Source organism: Fundulus heteroclitus, chromosome 13 (genome assembly GCF_011125445.2).
Source record: "Fundulus heteroclitus isolate FHET01 chromosome 13, MU-UCD_Fhet_4.1, whole genome shotgun sequence".
Taxonomy (NCBI): domain Eukaryota; kingdom Metazoa; phylum Chordata; class Actinopteri; order Cyprinodontiformes; family Fundulidae; genus Fundulus; species Fundulus heteroclitus.
Window position 1 is genome coordinate 24,363,920 of NC_046373.1, and position 16,347 is coordinate 24,380,266.

General features: G+C 39.1%; 1 protein-coding gene across 2 annotated transcripts in view; it reads right to left on the reverse strand.

Annotated features, from left to right (window-relative positions):
• Positions 1-16,347, reverse strand: part of LOC105916497 (glutamate receptor ionotropic, kainate 5) — a 303,177-nt gene that overhangs the window by 17,100 nt on the left and 269,730 nt on the right. For both annotated transcript variants that reach the window (XM_012851035.3, XM_036145472.1), the window contains 4 exons: positions 12,248-12,357; positions 10,203-10,376; positions 3,787-3,952; positions 3,428-3,653 (listed from right to left, as the gene is read on the reverse strand). In XM_012851035.3, coding sequence (XP_012706489.2) covers positions 3,428-3,653; positions 3,787-3,952; positions 10,203-10,376; positions 12,248-12,357 — 676 coding nt within the window. The remainder of the gene's footprint in view (positions 1-3,427; positions 3,654-3,786; positions 3,953-10,202; positions 10,377-12,247; positions 12,358-16,347) is intronic.

Consider the following 16,347-nt stretch of genomic DNA (forward strand, 5'->3'; position numbering starts at 1 on the left):
TCTTTGTGTCCTTTCTTCCTCTTCTAAGCTTCAGTAAATCTTCAGCACTGACTGTCACAAAATAACAGGCAGGGGAGTGTGTGGGCTAAAAGAAGACCATCTTTTGAATAGACAAAAGTATCCTCCTTTTTAAAATGTATTTTTTTTTTTTTTAAAGAAACTGATGTATTCCTTTCTCTGAAAATTCAATTTCCATTTAGGATGTAATATCACGCCGGGCAAGTTTTCAAAAGAATGACTGACTTCAGGTAATTTCAACATCCACAAAATAATTAAAAGCTATTCATCAGCATTATTGTTCAATTAACTATTCACTTCATCTACTTGACAAATGAGATACAAATATATCTCTGCTTGATCAAAAAACGGTTTGAAACATTTTAGAAAAATGAACTCAATTTGAGTTAATTTTCACTAGATTGTTTTGTCTGATTAGGAGGGAGCCTAATAAACGTGCTTTTGAAAATAGATATTATACTGCTAAAAGAAAACTATTTGGAACAAACTAATCTCTCATAAGTTTTCTGTATAACTATATAACATAAAATATATACAACAAAGGAAACACACGCACATACACACACACACACACACACACACACACACACACACACACATATATATATATATATATATATATATATATATATATATATATATACACACAAATCATAAAAAATCTATTTGTCTTGGTTTTGTAACCTCTGATTACATTGCATTTGGGCCACTTGTACTTGAATCCAGAATCAAGGGCAAATATTCAGAATTTTCTGGATGGCTATACGCATGTGAATTGCACATAGATAGTTACAGTCCATTTATTGCACTTCTCCAGCTGATATTTCCTATTCTCTCATTGCCGACTTTATGATAAATTGACTAGAAAATCTTCATCAGCATAGTTACTCTGATGCTGGTAATGAGAACCATTTAAAGATGGAATATGGAAACTCTTCTTTTTTTTATATTCTTAAACCGATGGTAATTGCTTGCTGTCAGTCAGAGCAGCAAGCATGAGAGACGACTTCCACCGGGGGCACACAAGAGATCGCGCTGCTTATATTTTCTTTGCTCAACATGCAGGTTGACTGACAGGCCAGTCTCCTGAAAATATGTTTTTTTCCACCCCTCTGTTGTTTTCCCTGCTGTTCCCTCTACTCCCCATCTGTTCCTACAGTACGTATTTTCCATAACTTGTGCATATTTCTGTCCAAACACTTATCATCAGGAAAGAGTGTGAGACAGACGATGAGGTCAGGCCAGACTCTGACAGAACCGACCGGAGTCTAATTGGAATCAGTATGGATTTAATTTGCCAAGAAGAACAGATGCCCCAATAATTTGGCCTGATTAATGTCCAGAGCAGAGTTGGCTCTCTATGCCTCCAAAATAAAGCATTATTGAAATAAAAAACAAAACAATATGTGATTGCAGCTGGCTAAACATATTGTAACGCTGCGCAAACATCCTGGTTGTCTTTCTTTTTAGAATGGCTACGAGAAACATTTTTTTTTACCATATTCGGCAGATAATAAATATTGTCCATAGTAAACAAAACAAACAAAAACTTGCAACCAAGAAAGTGCATATGTAGAACCAGATCAATATTGATCTAGTGAAGGAGATGAGAGAAGCTTTGGATAAGTCCCACACAAGCTTGCACTTGCTTTCAGTAAATTTGTGTAATCTGCTCGCGAATATGCTGATTAGAGGGGATGTCCTTCTAAAACTTTGTGTTCTAAATTACATTTTTTTCTCATGTCTGGCGCCAAAAGGATCCCTATGTAGTGTTTACACTTGTCCATGAGCCTTAGTTTGTTTATGTTTCCTGTTGTGCTTTGCCACGGTGTTGTTTCAAAGTCAAACCTTATAAAAAGTGCATGGGGGAACGTGGAATACCAGACTTCCACACATAAATGTTCTATGTGTGCACAGATTTAAAATAACACTGTATTTACTTGGTAACTAGGTGTTGTGATAAAAAAAAAAAAAAAAAATATATATTGAGAATTTCCACAATATATAATACATATTGTTACACACCTGCAGTATCACGGTACTATCTACATTTGCTAATTTACAGTCTACAACGCTCTTCTGGACTTTTTCTTTTTTTCTAGCTGTTATAATCTCAACAGACTCTAGCACAAAGCGATCAATCTACAACTGTTTGATGGAAAGGGACAACTTTTTCCGATGCCTTTCGCTCAAAAGATGTTTTGCATGCTGGAGAACATTTCGTTCAGCACAAATATATTTGGTGTAGCAGGACAGATATTTGTAAAAAAGACATAATTCAAATATATATACATTTTTATATATGTTATGTATGTCATTTATATATGCTGATAATGTCAAATTATTGTCAGAACATGCTGGGAGGTTTTCCACTGTTGAATACTTCAAAAATATATTTTGTTTCTCTTGACTGATATGTGGCTACAGAAGATTAACGAACCGTCACTTTAAAACAGAGACACAATAGGGATTTTTGTGTACCATTAAAACCCTAAATGCAAACAGATTAAAATTCTACAGTTTATAGATTTTATACATACTTTGTTTGTATTTAGAGGTGTACTGTTAAACTCAATGTTGCTACTGTGTTTCTTCTGCCAATAGATAGAGAAGCTGAAATGGTTTTCTGTACAATATTTGAACATCCAGCTATGGGATGTTGTAATCCAGGGGAGTAACAGCTCACAGAACAAGATGATTGCAAGTATTAGATTCGTGTAAACAAGTTAAAATGTTAAAAGTACTTTGTTTTGAAAAGGAAAGATTTCCTTTTTTTTGTTTTTTAAAAGTTGAGTACTTTTGTCACACGCCATAGATGTTTTTTTTTTTAAAGAAATCCAATAGTGTTGCCTAATTCTTCAAGGTTTTATCAGATAATTTATATTATTTATATTTTTATACTCAGATGACTCTAATGCCCCCAAAAGCATAAATAATACCCTTTTTATGTTTTCATAGATATATCTAGCGTTGCATTAGTCTCTAACTTTATAAGTCAAATTTAATAAGCCCTTTGGTTTAGACCCAGTTGGAAGCTATGTAATGGATGCGTTTTAGCCTAGCCACTGTGATCGTACGGCATTTTCAAACTTTTTCTTGCCTGTTCTGTTATTATGTCAAAACCTTTTTTACTATGTACTCAAAATGCTTATGCAGCGTTTAGTAATCAAGTATTATAAGCCATTCTGAGGAGCCAGTTTTCGTCAATTAACTCCATCAGCACACCAGGGCAAGTCAAGATCTACTTCTTTTCATCTTCAAAATGAAGGCGTCAAGCTTAAAACACTAATCTTCACATCAGGAGTTCCGAAGAACAGATTTTTATGGCAAAAAATCTCATGACACCCCCAGTGTACATGCCCTTGTGTTGTATTAAAAAACACGTGTTACCAATCAACACCAAACTCACCCAGCGGCATGCCGATGCCATATCCCTTCGTGTCAAGCAGCCCTCCGATCTGAGTGAGGTTGCAGTTTAGGCTGCGGTAGTACTCGTTCATGGTGCTCTCCATCAGGAAGGCATACTTGGAATTGAGGACACGGGCGATGCCTTCCTCTGTGCTCTTCACGAAGACACTGGGCTGCTTGGACTTCATGTAGTTCCACATTCGCTGGTATGTCTGGTACCGCGAGTTCTGAGGGAGAAATTGCAGCGTGTTGTGAGACGCTTAGCGGGGATTATAGTTGCACAATAACTTGGTTGGAAGTACTTTTCATTCTTGAAACATAAAAGCGCTTATTTCCATAGAAGCTCGCTGCCCGCCTCACCATGAAGAAGGTCATGGTGGACCCTCCGTGTATGGTGCCATACTGGATGTTGGTCTGGTCAGCCAGGTCGTCAGGGGACTCGATGGGCACCTCCATTCTCTGCACGGTGAGAAACGCTGCCAGGTTGGCCGTGTAGGAAGAGATTATGATGAGAGTGAACGCCCACCTGAGGAATGGGGCAAATAAAAATATTTAGCCTTTAGTTGCCGTCTCCCATCCTCTCAGTAACATATCCGCCCTTTTATTTCCCCTCCCTGGTTTTATTAAGAGCTGGAAGAGGAAGGCGGTGTAGGGAGACAGATGGAGGGCACTGCGGGAAATGTCAGGAGTTTTAGGTAAAAATCATCAACCTAAACATGAACCCGGGCTGCAGCAAAAAAGATGAGCAGGATGCCTCTGCTGCAGAGGAAATGAAAGCAAAGTTATGAGGGAAGATATTAAAGACAGAGCCAAGTTTTTCGAAAGGTAAATGGAGACAGAGCTGGGAGGAAGTGGAAGCGAGGCAGGCGACGCATGCAAATATCCCCGAAATATATACAAAAATACTGGGCACACCATTCACATCTAACTATAATAATTATACACCTAACAGCTCATAAATTGGTTGGGAAATTGAATGACCTTTTTTTTTTTTTTTTTGGTATGGATTTGTCATTAAATTAACGCAACAGAATGAGCTTAAAGCTGGCTTAGTTTCTGGCTGTGAAACCGTTATTTGTGACAGTATAAACAGAACCAAAAGCAAGGCTGATTTCTGAATTATTGCTAGCTACAGCTCAGAGGAACAACGACATGGTGACTTCTCTGCACATATTTCCTTTTTTATTTATTATCGTTTGTGGCAGCCGTATAAATGGCAAGATATAAAATATTAATCTGTAACCTTTTGAGCTGTTTTTTTTCTGTGTTTTCTGACTGCCACTATTTAGCAGACGGACGTGAGCGCGGTCAAAATGTCCTTATCTCACTGTCAGAGAGGAAAAGCTAATAAGCCTGGAATGATTTGTGCCACCAATATACTACGGCGGGGCTTTCTGGAAAAAAAAGGCTCCACTAATCAGTTGGCATGATGAATTAGCCCTGCTGTATATTGAACTCATGTTATTATTGCATTATTAGTCCATAACTTCGCCTCTTTGTCTCTGGTAAATTTTAGTCTGGCCTTCAAGTATTTCTCACAGAGCAAAGGTTCCCACTTTGTACACCTCCCATGAAAGGTCAACTTGCACAGTCACTTTCTCATTGTTCAGGCATGGACTTCCATTGCAACAGTTTAGCAAGAGCCTGATGTATGTTCTATTAAGATATATAAGGATTATGAGGATTTCATTCTGAATTTGTTTGAACGGCCGGACCATGTTTGCTTAAAATGGATAATTGATACGTTTTCAAACAAATTTTTACAAACTGACATTATGATCAACTGACTTTATTTTATCATTAAGAGTTGAACTGAACTGTAAGAAAATAGATCTGAATCTGACTAATCTGATTATATGATTAGATTGTAGAATAATTTTGGTCAAGTTGATTTGTATTTTGACAGACTTTGATTTTTACATGATCCGAAGTTATCAGTCCTGTAAAATTCCATGAGATGGCATTTACTTATGTACAGCTCTGGAAAAAAATATAACAAAAAAAGCATTATATGTACTCCTAACAACACCTAAGTCATAAATGTTTCTTTTGGTAAAAAAAAAAAATACATTTTGCTCTTGTTTTGGGTTAGAGAAAGACATTGGATTGATTTAAGATAACAGAGCTCCACAATTATATGTCATTCTGCATAATCTTTTGTGTTACATTAAACTGTCCACCACCGGCGCTTCTACATGCGGGCCAGTGACCCTGTGGAACTGGTCGTGGCCCCTGTACTGAAGACATAATACTAAATCAGTTTTTTTATGATAATATGCGCTGGAACAGAAACTGAAACTGACTGGCCCCTTGCACCAAAAAAAAAAAAAATGTTTTACCTCTATAGATTACCTTTAAAGGAACCGATTTTCAGAGTTTTGGCAGAAGTTTGCCCCCTCTGGCGACAAGTTGAAATGACACCAGTGTTGTGCACATGCATTGGAGAAGTGGAAAAGCATAGTCCGCTGTGACTGCACAGGCCTTTTGTTTAGAGGCGTGGTGTCCTAGAGGTAACAAAGCTATAAATATTGAAGTTAGCCCGTGTTCTCTTGCTAATCCATTGATTACGGTGGAGACTCTACAAAGTAGCAGGGTAAATGAGGGTGTGCAGTGCGTCACACGCGGGCACCCAGAGCATTCGGCCCAAATCACTCTCTCATGAACAAACTAATCCAGCCTATAGAGGCAGCTGTGGTAAATAGAGGATAACTCATTTTACAAGCTGTGCAAATGTAAGAGCATGCATGGGACAGAAAATAAATAATGTTTAACTTCAAAACTTAAACTATGCACTTTTAGCAATGTTTTAAAAACTAAGGTGTTGCACTTTTAGCTTCAGCCCTATTGAAACAGGATCACAGATTTCATCTGCTAGATCAGTGGTCTGCAACCTGCAGTTCCAGAGCTCTTTGGCTCACTTAATATATTAAACAATGAAACATTGCCCAGTTGCAGACAATTCTGAATTAAATGGACAGACATTTTAGTCTTTGAGTAAAGCAGCTCAAAGACAGACAGAACCAATATCAAGATGCACATAATTTGACTCTTTGAAATACAACAAGTTAGATGGATGAAAGTGACAACAGACTGAGCAGCTGGGAGAAATTCACAAAGCAGGTCCAAGAGTTACTTACTGGGGCTCACAAAGTAAACCATTCCCGGAAAAGTCATAACCAGTTTATGGCTCTTTTGTCATCAGAATTAAATTGGAAGACTCATCTACCAAATGGATCTCTCCTAATTAACCGGTTTTATAAAACAGTTTATAAGTACATATTTTGTTTTTCTTTTATTTTACAACATGGATATGACAGAATTTCTCCTTTGTTCTCTCTCTTTTAATTATTATGCAATGTGGACATGTCAGCCAACAACCCACTCAGAGAGACAGACACTGGGTTGTTGCAACTTGTGCCACAGCTATCATTAGCTTTTATGAGGCTAAGTGCCAGACTAGGCAGAGCGCTGTCAGGAAAAATCCATGGATGGCCCCTCCAGCCCATCCAGTATCGCTCTACCATCTGTCTAGCTGCCGCTACTGGTACTGAGGGAGGAGAGAAATGAAAGTCAACTATACCCTGTCCAAAATGCTAATTACAAGCCGAAACTCTAATGTTCAAATTGACTGAAGTCAAAATCCAGAATACCTCTAAAGTTCTTTTAATGGGACAGCATCTTAAAACTAGGACTCTGAAAAACAACACTGGATTGTTCTGAAGCTTTCCTGTAAAATAACCTGCGTCTCTTAATGGGTTTTTAATAACGTAAAACTAGCAAACACATATTTAACATTTAGATTATTTAACTAGCCATCACATTGACTGACATCTATTTTTTTTTCCTACAATTTGGCTAAAACCAAATAGCTCTGCAGAAAAGGCCACGGGAAGTTTTGAAAGTGGAAGCTAAAAACTTTTCAAAGACAAAAAATAAATAAATAAAAAAGTAAAACTAGCATCTGGACTTTATTAGCTACTGGGGGGTTAATAAAAATCCGTCAGCAACTTTTGGTAAAAAGTTTGGAAAAGAAAATTGCTTGGATTTGAGAAAAGACAGAGTGGCTGATGAGTGGAAGTAAAACCTGAGGAGAAACTGACATCATTTTCACATTAGAGTCGATACCATCTGTTCACCTTCAGCTAATGTTCCTGAAGAGGAAGGTATGGCCAGATGGGAGGAAGGAGAAGGAAGAGCAATATAGAGGTCTGGATTTGGGGCTGTCTGCTCTGGTGTTTCTCCTTCCTATTTATCCACATTTTATTGTTTTCTGTGGCAACTTTGTGTCTGGACTCCTGTTATTATGACAATGACCACTAGGAGATGCTGTTTATTGTCACTACTTTGATCCACTACGTTGACCAATATTACTGCTAACGTTACACATTACTAATTATTCACTCTATTCCTACTCCATAAAACATCTGGATTGATTTATTGTGAGTGGTGTGATTTTTGGGAGATCAGGTGACGGTATATATTTCCCAGTTCACTTGTTTCAAGGTGTGAGGCATTCAAAGTGGGTTTCAGCTCCAAAGGACACAGAGCAAACATGACAAATGCACTCCATAATAATTGCACGCTGTTGCAACATGTCTCTGTATTAACCTTTCATGCCTGGGGAGAAAACATAGATCTCTCATTATTTCAAAGACACAAAGAATACTTTTGTTTCTCCTTCCATGTGGCATTAAAGAAAGAATTATATTTCTTCTTAGATGGTGAATCTTTTTTTTTCAGAAGCTGACAAAAAAAACAACAGTTTTTCAGAACACACTTGGACTCATCAAATAGAGATCTGGTGACCTTCCCACCAGCCTGCACACTTAATGATGCCCCTAATAATGGATTTACAAATGCCTTAAGAAACATCTCTCTTCTATTTAGATCCAACTCGCATTGTGGTGGCATAATCCCGTAATGAAAAAGTTTGGAGGAAAAAAAAATCCTAAGTGTAACTTGAGTACATTTAATCAGTAGGGGGGGGATAGTTTCCTTATTAAATCAGTTGGCAATTTTCCCCCAAAGCTCACTGTCAGATAGCTGCCAAAAATATTGACCTGCTAGAGTCACTACATTTCCACAATGCGGCAGCTGGAACTCAGAAGGATCAAGGTAGGGAGCACATTACCACCCCCATTGGCGAACTAGCCCCTGAAAGTTGAAGAGGGAGGGATGGCCACCAGAAACCAGCGTAGCTCCTATGGCCCACCTGACACATCCCTGGGAGCCATAGGCCACCAGATGGGAGCCCATCAAACTAGTCCCCCAATAAGTCCACCAGGGCCCCCCCAGACCATCCCCACTTCTCCACTCCCTGGCAAACCAACACAGGCACCGGGACGGGAGCGAGAGGACCACGCCTTGCCCCACAAGCCCAGCCCCAACTTGTTTGCTCGTGTGCCTGTGATAAAGTGATATGAGGAATGCAGATGTGTATGTCTGAAGCATATCAAAATAGAGAGGAAAGACGGTGCCACACACAGCGGAGGGGTAAGGCACTGCATGGTGCTTCCCCCCATGCCCTCCAGAAAAACTGTGACACGTGACCTTCATCCCAACTGGTTGTTAGGGAGGCAAAGCAACAAAAACATAACAGGCTTGCTATGAACTACAGTAACTTTACTTTGAGCCAAGCACTTCAGTCAAATTTGAATAACGTGAACAATTCAGCAACAAACACTCTAGGTTGGTCCAGTTAAAAAAATAAATATAATAATAATAATGTGTGGAAAAGTAGCTAACATTCACTGTAAATAATGTCAACACATCTGTGATGCTTTGGTCCAGTACATTGTCAATAAACATCTGGTTTGGCTCATTGAGCTTTTCAACAAGATACTGATCCAAAATACATGACCAAAGAAACTAAACAAAATCAAACATCTCCCTCTGCCATGAGAGTCCCCAGGCTTAGACTGGAAGAAAACAACATAACAGAAGACCCAGGATACTGAATGAGTTAGAGAGGTTGAGGAAAAAGATTGATCAAAGATCCCTCTCTGTATCCTCCGGCCTCGTGAAATGAAAATGCCACAGTCCTGTCCTGATGACAAAAAGGGTTCAAAACAAAAGTTTTTTTTTTTTGTCCTTTCCCACTGAATAACTGTCCTCAAGTTAAAGGTGGAATTTTCCACATTTTCATGCTATTGTAATAAGAGAAAACACACTTGAAGATCAGACTAGATGTCAAAAATGTTAAGGATCTGGTAAATAATGAATGTGATCACTGCACAGTTAAAATACCCAATTTGAAATAAAATTAAAAGATGTTGATAAAATAGCAAAAAAAAAAAAAATTATCAAAGTGACAACAGATTTTGCAATTAACCCCTTATCTTGTCAATATAAGAAAGCTTTTGTTTTCCATTTTACTTTCAGACCAGATCGTTTTTGCCATTTCTAACATGATCTGGAGATGTTTTGACAGATCTCATAAGCCAAAAGGCTTGTGTGGGATTACTTATGTATTACGTCAGCCAAAAATTTAGTTAAAATTCAAAGTTTATCCTCCGACGTGTAATGTCGCATTTGAGCGGACACCCCCTTTTCAGAAGCTATTAGTCCTTGATGCAGCCATCTGGGTTTGAATCCTGCTTGTCTCCCCCACTTCACTCTTTGCCCATTTCCTGTCTAGTTATTGTCCAGAAAGGCCAATAGTGCCACAAAATCTAAAAGAAAAATCTGAATTGCACCTTGGACCTAATAAGTTACTTTAGTAGATGTCAACCATAAGCAACGTTGCCAATAGAAAAAGTTGCTCTTTTGGAACCAACCAGACTCCGCTGACGCAGCGGGTAGACAGGGCCCGGGGCATGACCTCTGAGCCTTGCTGCATGAAGCCTCCTATTGGGAACCACAGACTGTTGCCCAGTGTGTACTGGTTCTCCAGGATGTCCCGCCGCTCCCGTAAACATGGGTGAGGGTTGTACCACTCATAAGGGCTGAGCCTGTAGACAAAAGAGCAAATGTGGAAAAAAAATATTCAAAGAATGTGCCGTACTTTGCAAAAGGGATTCATTGGTGTTGAATTTAGGCCAGCGGTGTTCAAAACACAGACCGATAGAGCCATTTGTGTGGCCCCAACTGCAGCTCAAGAATGATTTGGCCCACCAGCACAGGTGGTTGATGCAGACGGAGACTTTGTATTCCCAATTAGGGCTAAATCAAAGCAGACAAGTAAAATTTTCTTACAACTAAAAGTGACAGATACAACATAAAGTGTTTGTCTTTAATAACCACACTTCTCTTTAATTTTAGAATAAATAGAACATCTGTTCAATGACTTTTTCTCAAATTCATTAATCAGCGCACCAAAGTCTGCTTTTAATTACTTTATTAAAATTAGCTAAATACAGCAAGCTTTTACAATAAAAGCCTGAGCTGAATCCTATACTTACTGCTGGGAATACACAAAATATTTGTTTCCATTTTTTCACCATCTTTTAATAAGGCAAACGTCCCAAATCATTTTCAAGTTTTAGATCTACAATGATTTACACATACCTTTCCTTCTGATAATCTGACTAATTTGTTTAATTTAAAATCTTGCCAACTCATATTTTATTGAGCAGGTGAAAGAAAAAAAATCACAGTACCGTTGGTGATTTTAGTTCTTCTAAATTACATTTTTTGGCACCCCAAGTACTTTTGGCTGATAATTATCTGATAATTTTGGCCCGTGAGATGAAAAGTTGGAAACCCCTGATTAAACATCGTGCTCCAAAATGTCTGTGGTCAAAGAATAGATTGACTTTAAAGCACCATCATTACATCTGACTGTTAGTATTTCTGCTAGTGTTAGTTAGTTTTATGTCAGATGTAATGGGTCTGACACCTTCTAAAAAGTCTCCCTTTCGTCTCATCAGCCTGCTGAACATTTTCCCAAAAGTCTTGAAGCGCATCAATATGGTTTTTTGGATAAATGTGAGACGGTTCTTTTCTTATGCCTAGGAACTCTGCCATAAATGTGATTTTTTCCCTTGCAATGTGGTTAAAGCTATAGTTGGTAATCCTGTTCAGAAATACTTTTTGGTATACTTGGTAAAATCGTCCTTCCATCCTGAAAGTAGTGAATACATTATGTATTCACAAAAAGGAGGTTAAAAAATATTTCTCTGTGGGAGCTGCAGGCCTGTAAAAACTCGGTCCGAAGGGGATGGATTTGTCAGAGTTTTGTTTTATGCTCTCCCATATTGGTTGTCCCACATGCCAAACATTCTGACACGCTCACGTAATGCCAGCGTGCGTGCTCTTTCCTTACTAGTTTCCGCTTGCTGGCTTTGCATGCGCACTACTAGGGTTTATGTATCCGGTTAGCTTAGGGACAGGGACAGATGTGAACCTTCCTGAAGTTGTTGCACTATGAAAATTACTGCAAGAGCAAATCAATGACTTATCCATGAGGTCACTAGTGGTTTTGGCACGGTACAAAAAAATGGAAAATGTGCTGCATGCCAAAACCGGTTCAAAACTCTCTCATGATGGCTAAATGGGCCTAAGTTAAACAATTTTAGGCAAAAAGACAATAAGCACAAAATAGAACCCAACTATTTAAAAAGTAACACATTCCCTTTTCCTAATAGAATCTATTTTTCTCAATCATCGTATAAACTTACTTCATTACTTCACTGGGTTTTGAATGTTATTTGTCTGGTTTTAGATATATATTTTTTTTATTGTTTTTATGATCAGCAATAAATGAACCCCAGTAAGCCTAATAAGATGAGCCCATTGAACAGTTCATTAATAAGTAAAGTGCTGGAAATTTTTTTTTGAAAACTATATTTTCTGAACTAAAATGACTAGAAAGCTGTCTTACCTGGCAGCGAGGAAGAGAACACAGCTGACAGCGAGGTAGGCCAGCAGCATAAAAAGCCAAACAGCAGGAGAGAAGGGGTCAAGAAAGGAAAAGTAACCTGGTTTTCGAGCCTGAAACAAAAGCACAAACAAAGACTCTCAGAACCGACAGCAATCCTGCCCACCCCTGCCTTTCACTACATGAAAGTGGCCTCAAAGAAAGTTGTGCTAAAGCTAGGTCCGAGAAGATATCGTTGACTCCCCGCTGCACTAACAATGTCCTGCAATCACCTAGAATAAAAAAAACTGAATAAATCACGTCCACAATAAAATGGAATGCTATGCCACTAGATGTCAGAGAAAACAGCATTAACATGTAAAATAAAATAAAAAAATGCCTACATGCTATATGGGTAAAGGCTAGTTAAAGATACTAAAACCCTCAAAGACAGATCGTTATGTTTTCTCTAGCTTGGTAACATCTAAATTCCTCTTCCTTATTTGATGATATCAGAGGAACTTGATGGCACTGTCAGAAAATGTTGCGCCACAGATTATCTGAATACCAAGCAATAAGACAATGAGTACTGATGAATTGGAAACAGCGGTAAACATTAATTCAGGCTGTTCAGCACCAGGGGGCAAGAACGCTGATAAACACGGAGATGTCTTCACTAATGTGTGTGTGCCAGTCAACAGCTTAGGCAATTAAATAGATTACAATCTTTTAATGTGCTCATAAGCTTTGTAGACACATGCGGCATGTCCCTGTGTGTAACTGTTTATAGTGTGTAAAATGCAGATTATGTGCTGCCACATCTAAATGCATTGTGTTGTCGATTACTTCGGAAATCACAAAGTTGGTATAAGATTAAATGACTTGCTTTATACGGGTTTCTTTTAGCTCAAGAACTTACAATCAGTAGTGGCTTGTTAATAGGGGGCGCTAGCATCCCCCATCATATTTGCAGGGAAAAAAAACACAGCATATACAAATTACAAAATAAAAAAGTAATTATCTAATATGTTCGCTCCTTAAATGTATCACTTTAGATTTTTCAGCATTCCCATTCATTTTTGGATTTTTCTGGATTTATTGAGGTTATTTCATGTGTAAGCCGGAAAAGGGTAGAGTGTCTTCTCCGGGTTGGGGAGGATGTCCTGCTCTAAGCGGAGGAGTTTAAGTATCTCGGGGTCTTTTTCACGAATGAGGGGAAGATGGAGCGGGAGAACGACAGGCGGATTGGTGCGGCGTCTGCTGTGAAACGGGCGCTGTATCGGCCTTTTGAGGTGAAGAGAGAGCTGAGTCAAAAGGCGAAGCTCTTGATTTACCGGCCGATCTATGTCCCCACCCTCATCTATGGTCATGAGCTTTGGGTCGTGACCGAAAGAACGAGATCCCGGATACAAGCGGCCGAAATGAGTTTTCTCCGTAGTGTGTCTGGGCTCTCCCCTAGAGATAGTCGGCTGCTTCTCTACGTTGAGAGGAGCCAGTTGAGGGGCCTTGGGCATCTGGTTAGGATGCCTCCTGGATGCCTCCCTGATGAGGTGTTCCGTGCACATCCCATCGGGAGGAGATCCAGAGGAAGTCCCAGGACACACTGGAGGGACTATGTCTCTTGGCTGTCCTGGGAACGCCTTGGGAGCTGGAGGAGGAGCTGGGCCAAGTGGCTGGGGAGAGGAAAGTCTGGGCCTCCCTACTAAGGCTGCTACACCCGCGACCCGACCCCAGATAAGTGGAAGAAGATGGATGGATTTCATGTTTAAGTCTGTATATATGTTTTAATAGCGTGGAACACCGGCAAAATTAGTGCGTATGTATGTTTTTAAACTTTTGGCTTAGGGTTACTATCTGTAGTTATTAATTCATCATACCTGTTAATCACAGTCATACTCCTGGCAGCTCAGAGGCACAGGCGTCACTCATAAATGGTACACATAGAAAAGACTCAGACTACAGAAACAACAAGACAGGAGTCAATGGCGAGAAGCATATTTGGTTATTTATTTACAAAATAATCAGTTCACAGGAATTTTGCTGGATGATAAAAGCAGATGATGTCATGGTCCTGCATTGTGAGTTTGTGTACAAGTGGGAGGTCTTTACTTGGCAGGTGATCTGTGGAGGGCGTGGCCCCAGAGAGCACACCTGAGGGCCATCACCTCAACAGCCTGCTGGAGATAAAAGAAGACGTCAGATAATCCTTCACTTGATTATTAATCTAACTGGTTAGATTTAAGCCACAAATAACATCCCAGAGTACTCAGGTAGCCTATTTGTTAAAGTAATGATTCCAAGTCTTACCTGTGGTCTCATCTTCATATCTTTGTGTCTACCAGGTTGTTGAGTCCTTTTCTGGACTCAACAGGTATTTGACTCCAATTTCAAGAGAACCTAAGCAACAATAACCTCGTGGAAAATTTGTACACAATTTGCTCCCACCGTTCCTTTATCACCAGTGCTTCCAAGCCTGTCAGCTCTCCAACGGACTGCTGCCTAAACCTTAGAGGGTCATATCATGCAAAATCCACTTTGTTAGTTAAATACATTTTGTTTTGTACTTGGAGTCTCTAGGAGAGCAGACAGGTTGAATTTAGTTTCTCCAGAGATATAAATATATATATAGATATCTTTCTATTCTGTTTGGGTCATATTTTTCCAGCTGTTCAGTTTTCGTTATTCCCCATTACACTTTATGGACAATAACGTCAAAGTATTTGCTGCAGAGTTGCTAAACAAGGTCATGGACTTTTGGCTAACCAATTTAAAAGAAATCCAGCGTTTTCTTCTTGCTGCTTAGTCTACCATGTAGTCCAAGCTGAAGGATAGCAGAGCTACAAGTGGATAAGTGAAAATATTCAGTTGTTGGGTGTATTAACCCACACGGTACACTGTCCCCCTGCATGCTACAAAAATGGGGTGGATGTGAACGCTCTGTGACCTGGAGGGAGGCAGGTTATAAAGTTCCTCAGTTGCATCTAAAGAGACCACATCAAAACGAGTTGCTCTCACACCTCAGAACAGGGGTAAAGAGAGTCTGTGGAGCAACAGTAATGAGCAATTCAGACCAAAGCATTGCAGTTTTACTTTATAATGACTGCAACTGAATGATTTAGAAAACATGTTAAAACCTTCTAACACTACTGGTTGACCTTCCATAAAACAAGTCATCTCAGGTCTACTCACAACTCTAGATCACCTTTCCCCTCCCAGTTCAACTCCTATCACCAACACTGCAAGTCCCCGTCTCCAGTATGTCCATAAAAGTTAGATCATCATTCTCTTCGTCATTTCACTAATCGGTTCTCAGCCGAAGGCCCTTTTTTTCCCCCTGGAACATGCATTATTCTCACAATCTGCACTTTAGTAAATCATTCTTCTTTACAAAGACTCAGTTTCCTGGTTGATTTCTACATGTGGGTCAAAAGGCTTCCCAAAACCTAAGGGATTAGGACAAGACTGATCAGATTTTAAAATCCTGCAGCAGGGAAGTGACCGTGGACTCATTTGTCTTCTAGTTGATGTTATTGTTGTGTTGTAATTCCCAACCTCTACTCGCCACCTCTCCCGTCCCCCAAAAAAATATTTCATCGCTATCTGCCACTGCTTACAACGGATGTGGTATTTACAGTATATTCTTTAAACGCTGCACATAGGAGAAACATATTTTGCTTCCGGTCAAATACAACAACCTTATGTCATTCATAAGAAAATAAGTAATATCAGAAACAGGACACAAAAGTCTATATGATTGTGAACAAATTTAGGATTTGATCATAAGCTTGTAAAAGTGTAATGTAAGACAAAGCAATTGTCAGTGACATTCAACTTCAGGTTATTTTCAACTCTAAATGTTAAAACTTTAAGTTATTCATATTGACTGAATTACATCAAATCCTGTTTACACAACTTGAATGACTTTATTGTCCTCACTAACCTTTTCAAAAAGTATTCATAACGACCTTAAGTTTTAAAATGTTTAAAAACATTTAAATAATAAAGAACACATTGAATCGCATGTAATTTAAGGTGGCAACAGTGCATTCACTAGTCACAATATTATGACCACCGATGGTTCACTCAAGGTTATAGACCTTGACGTTATGTAGAGATTTGTACCA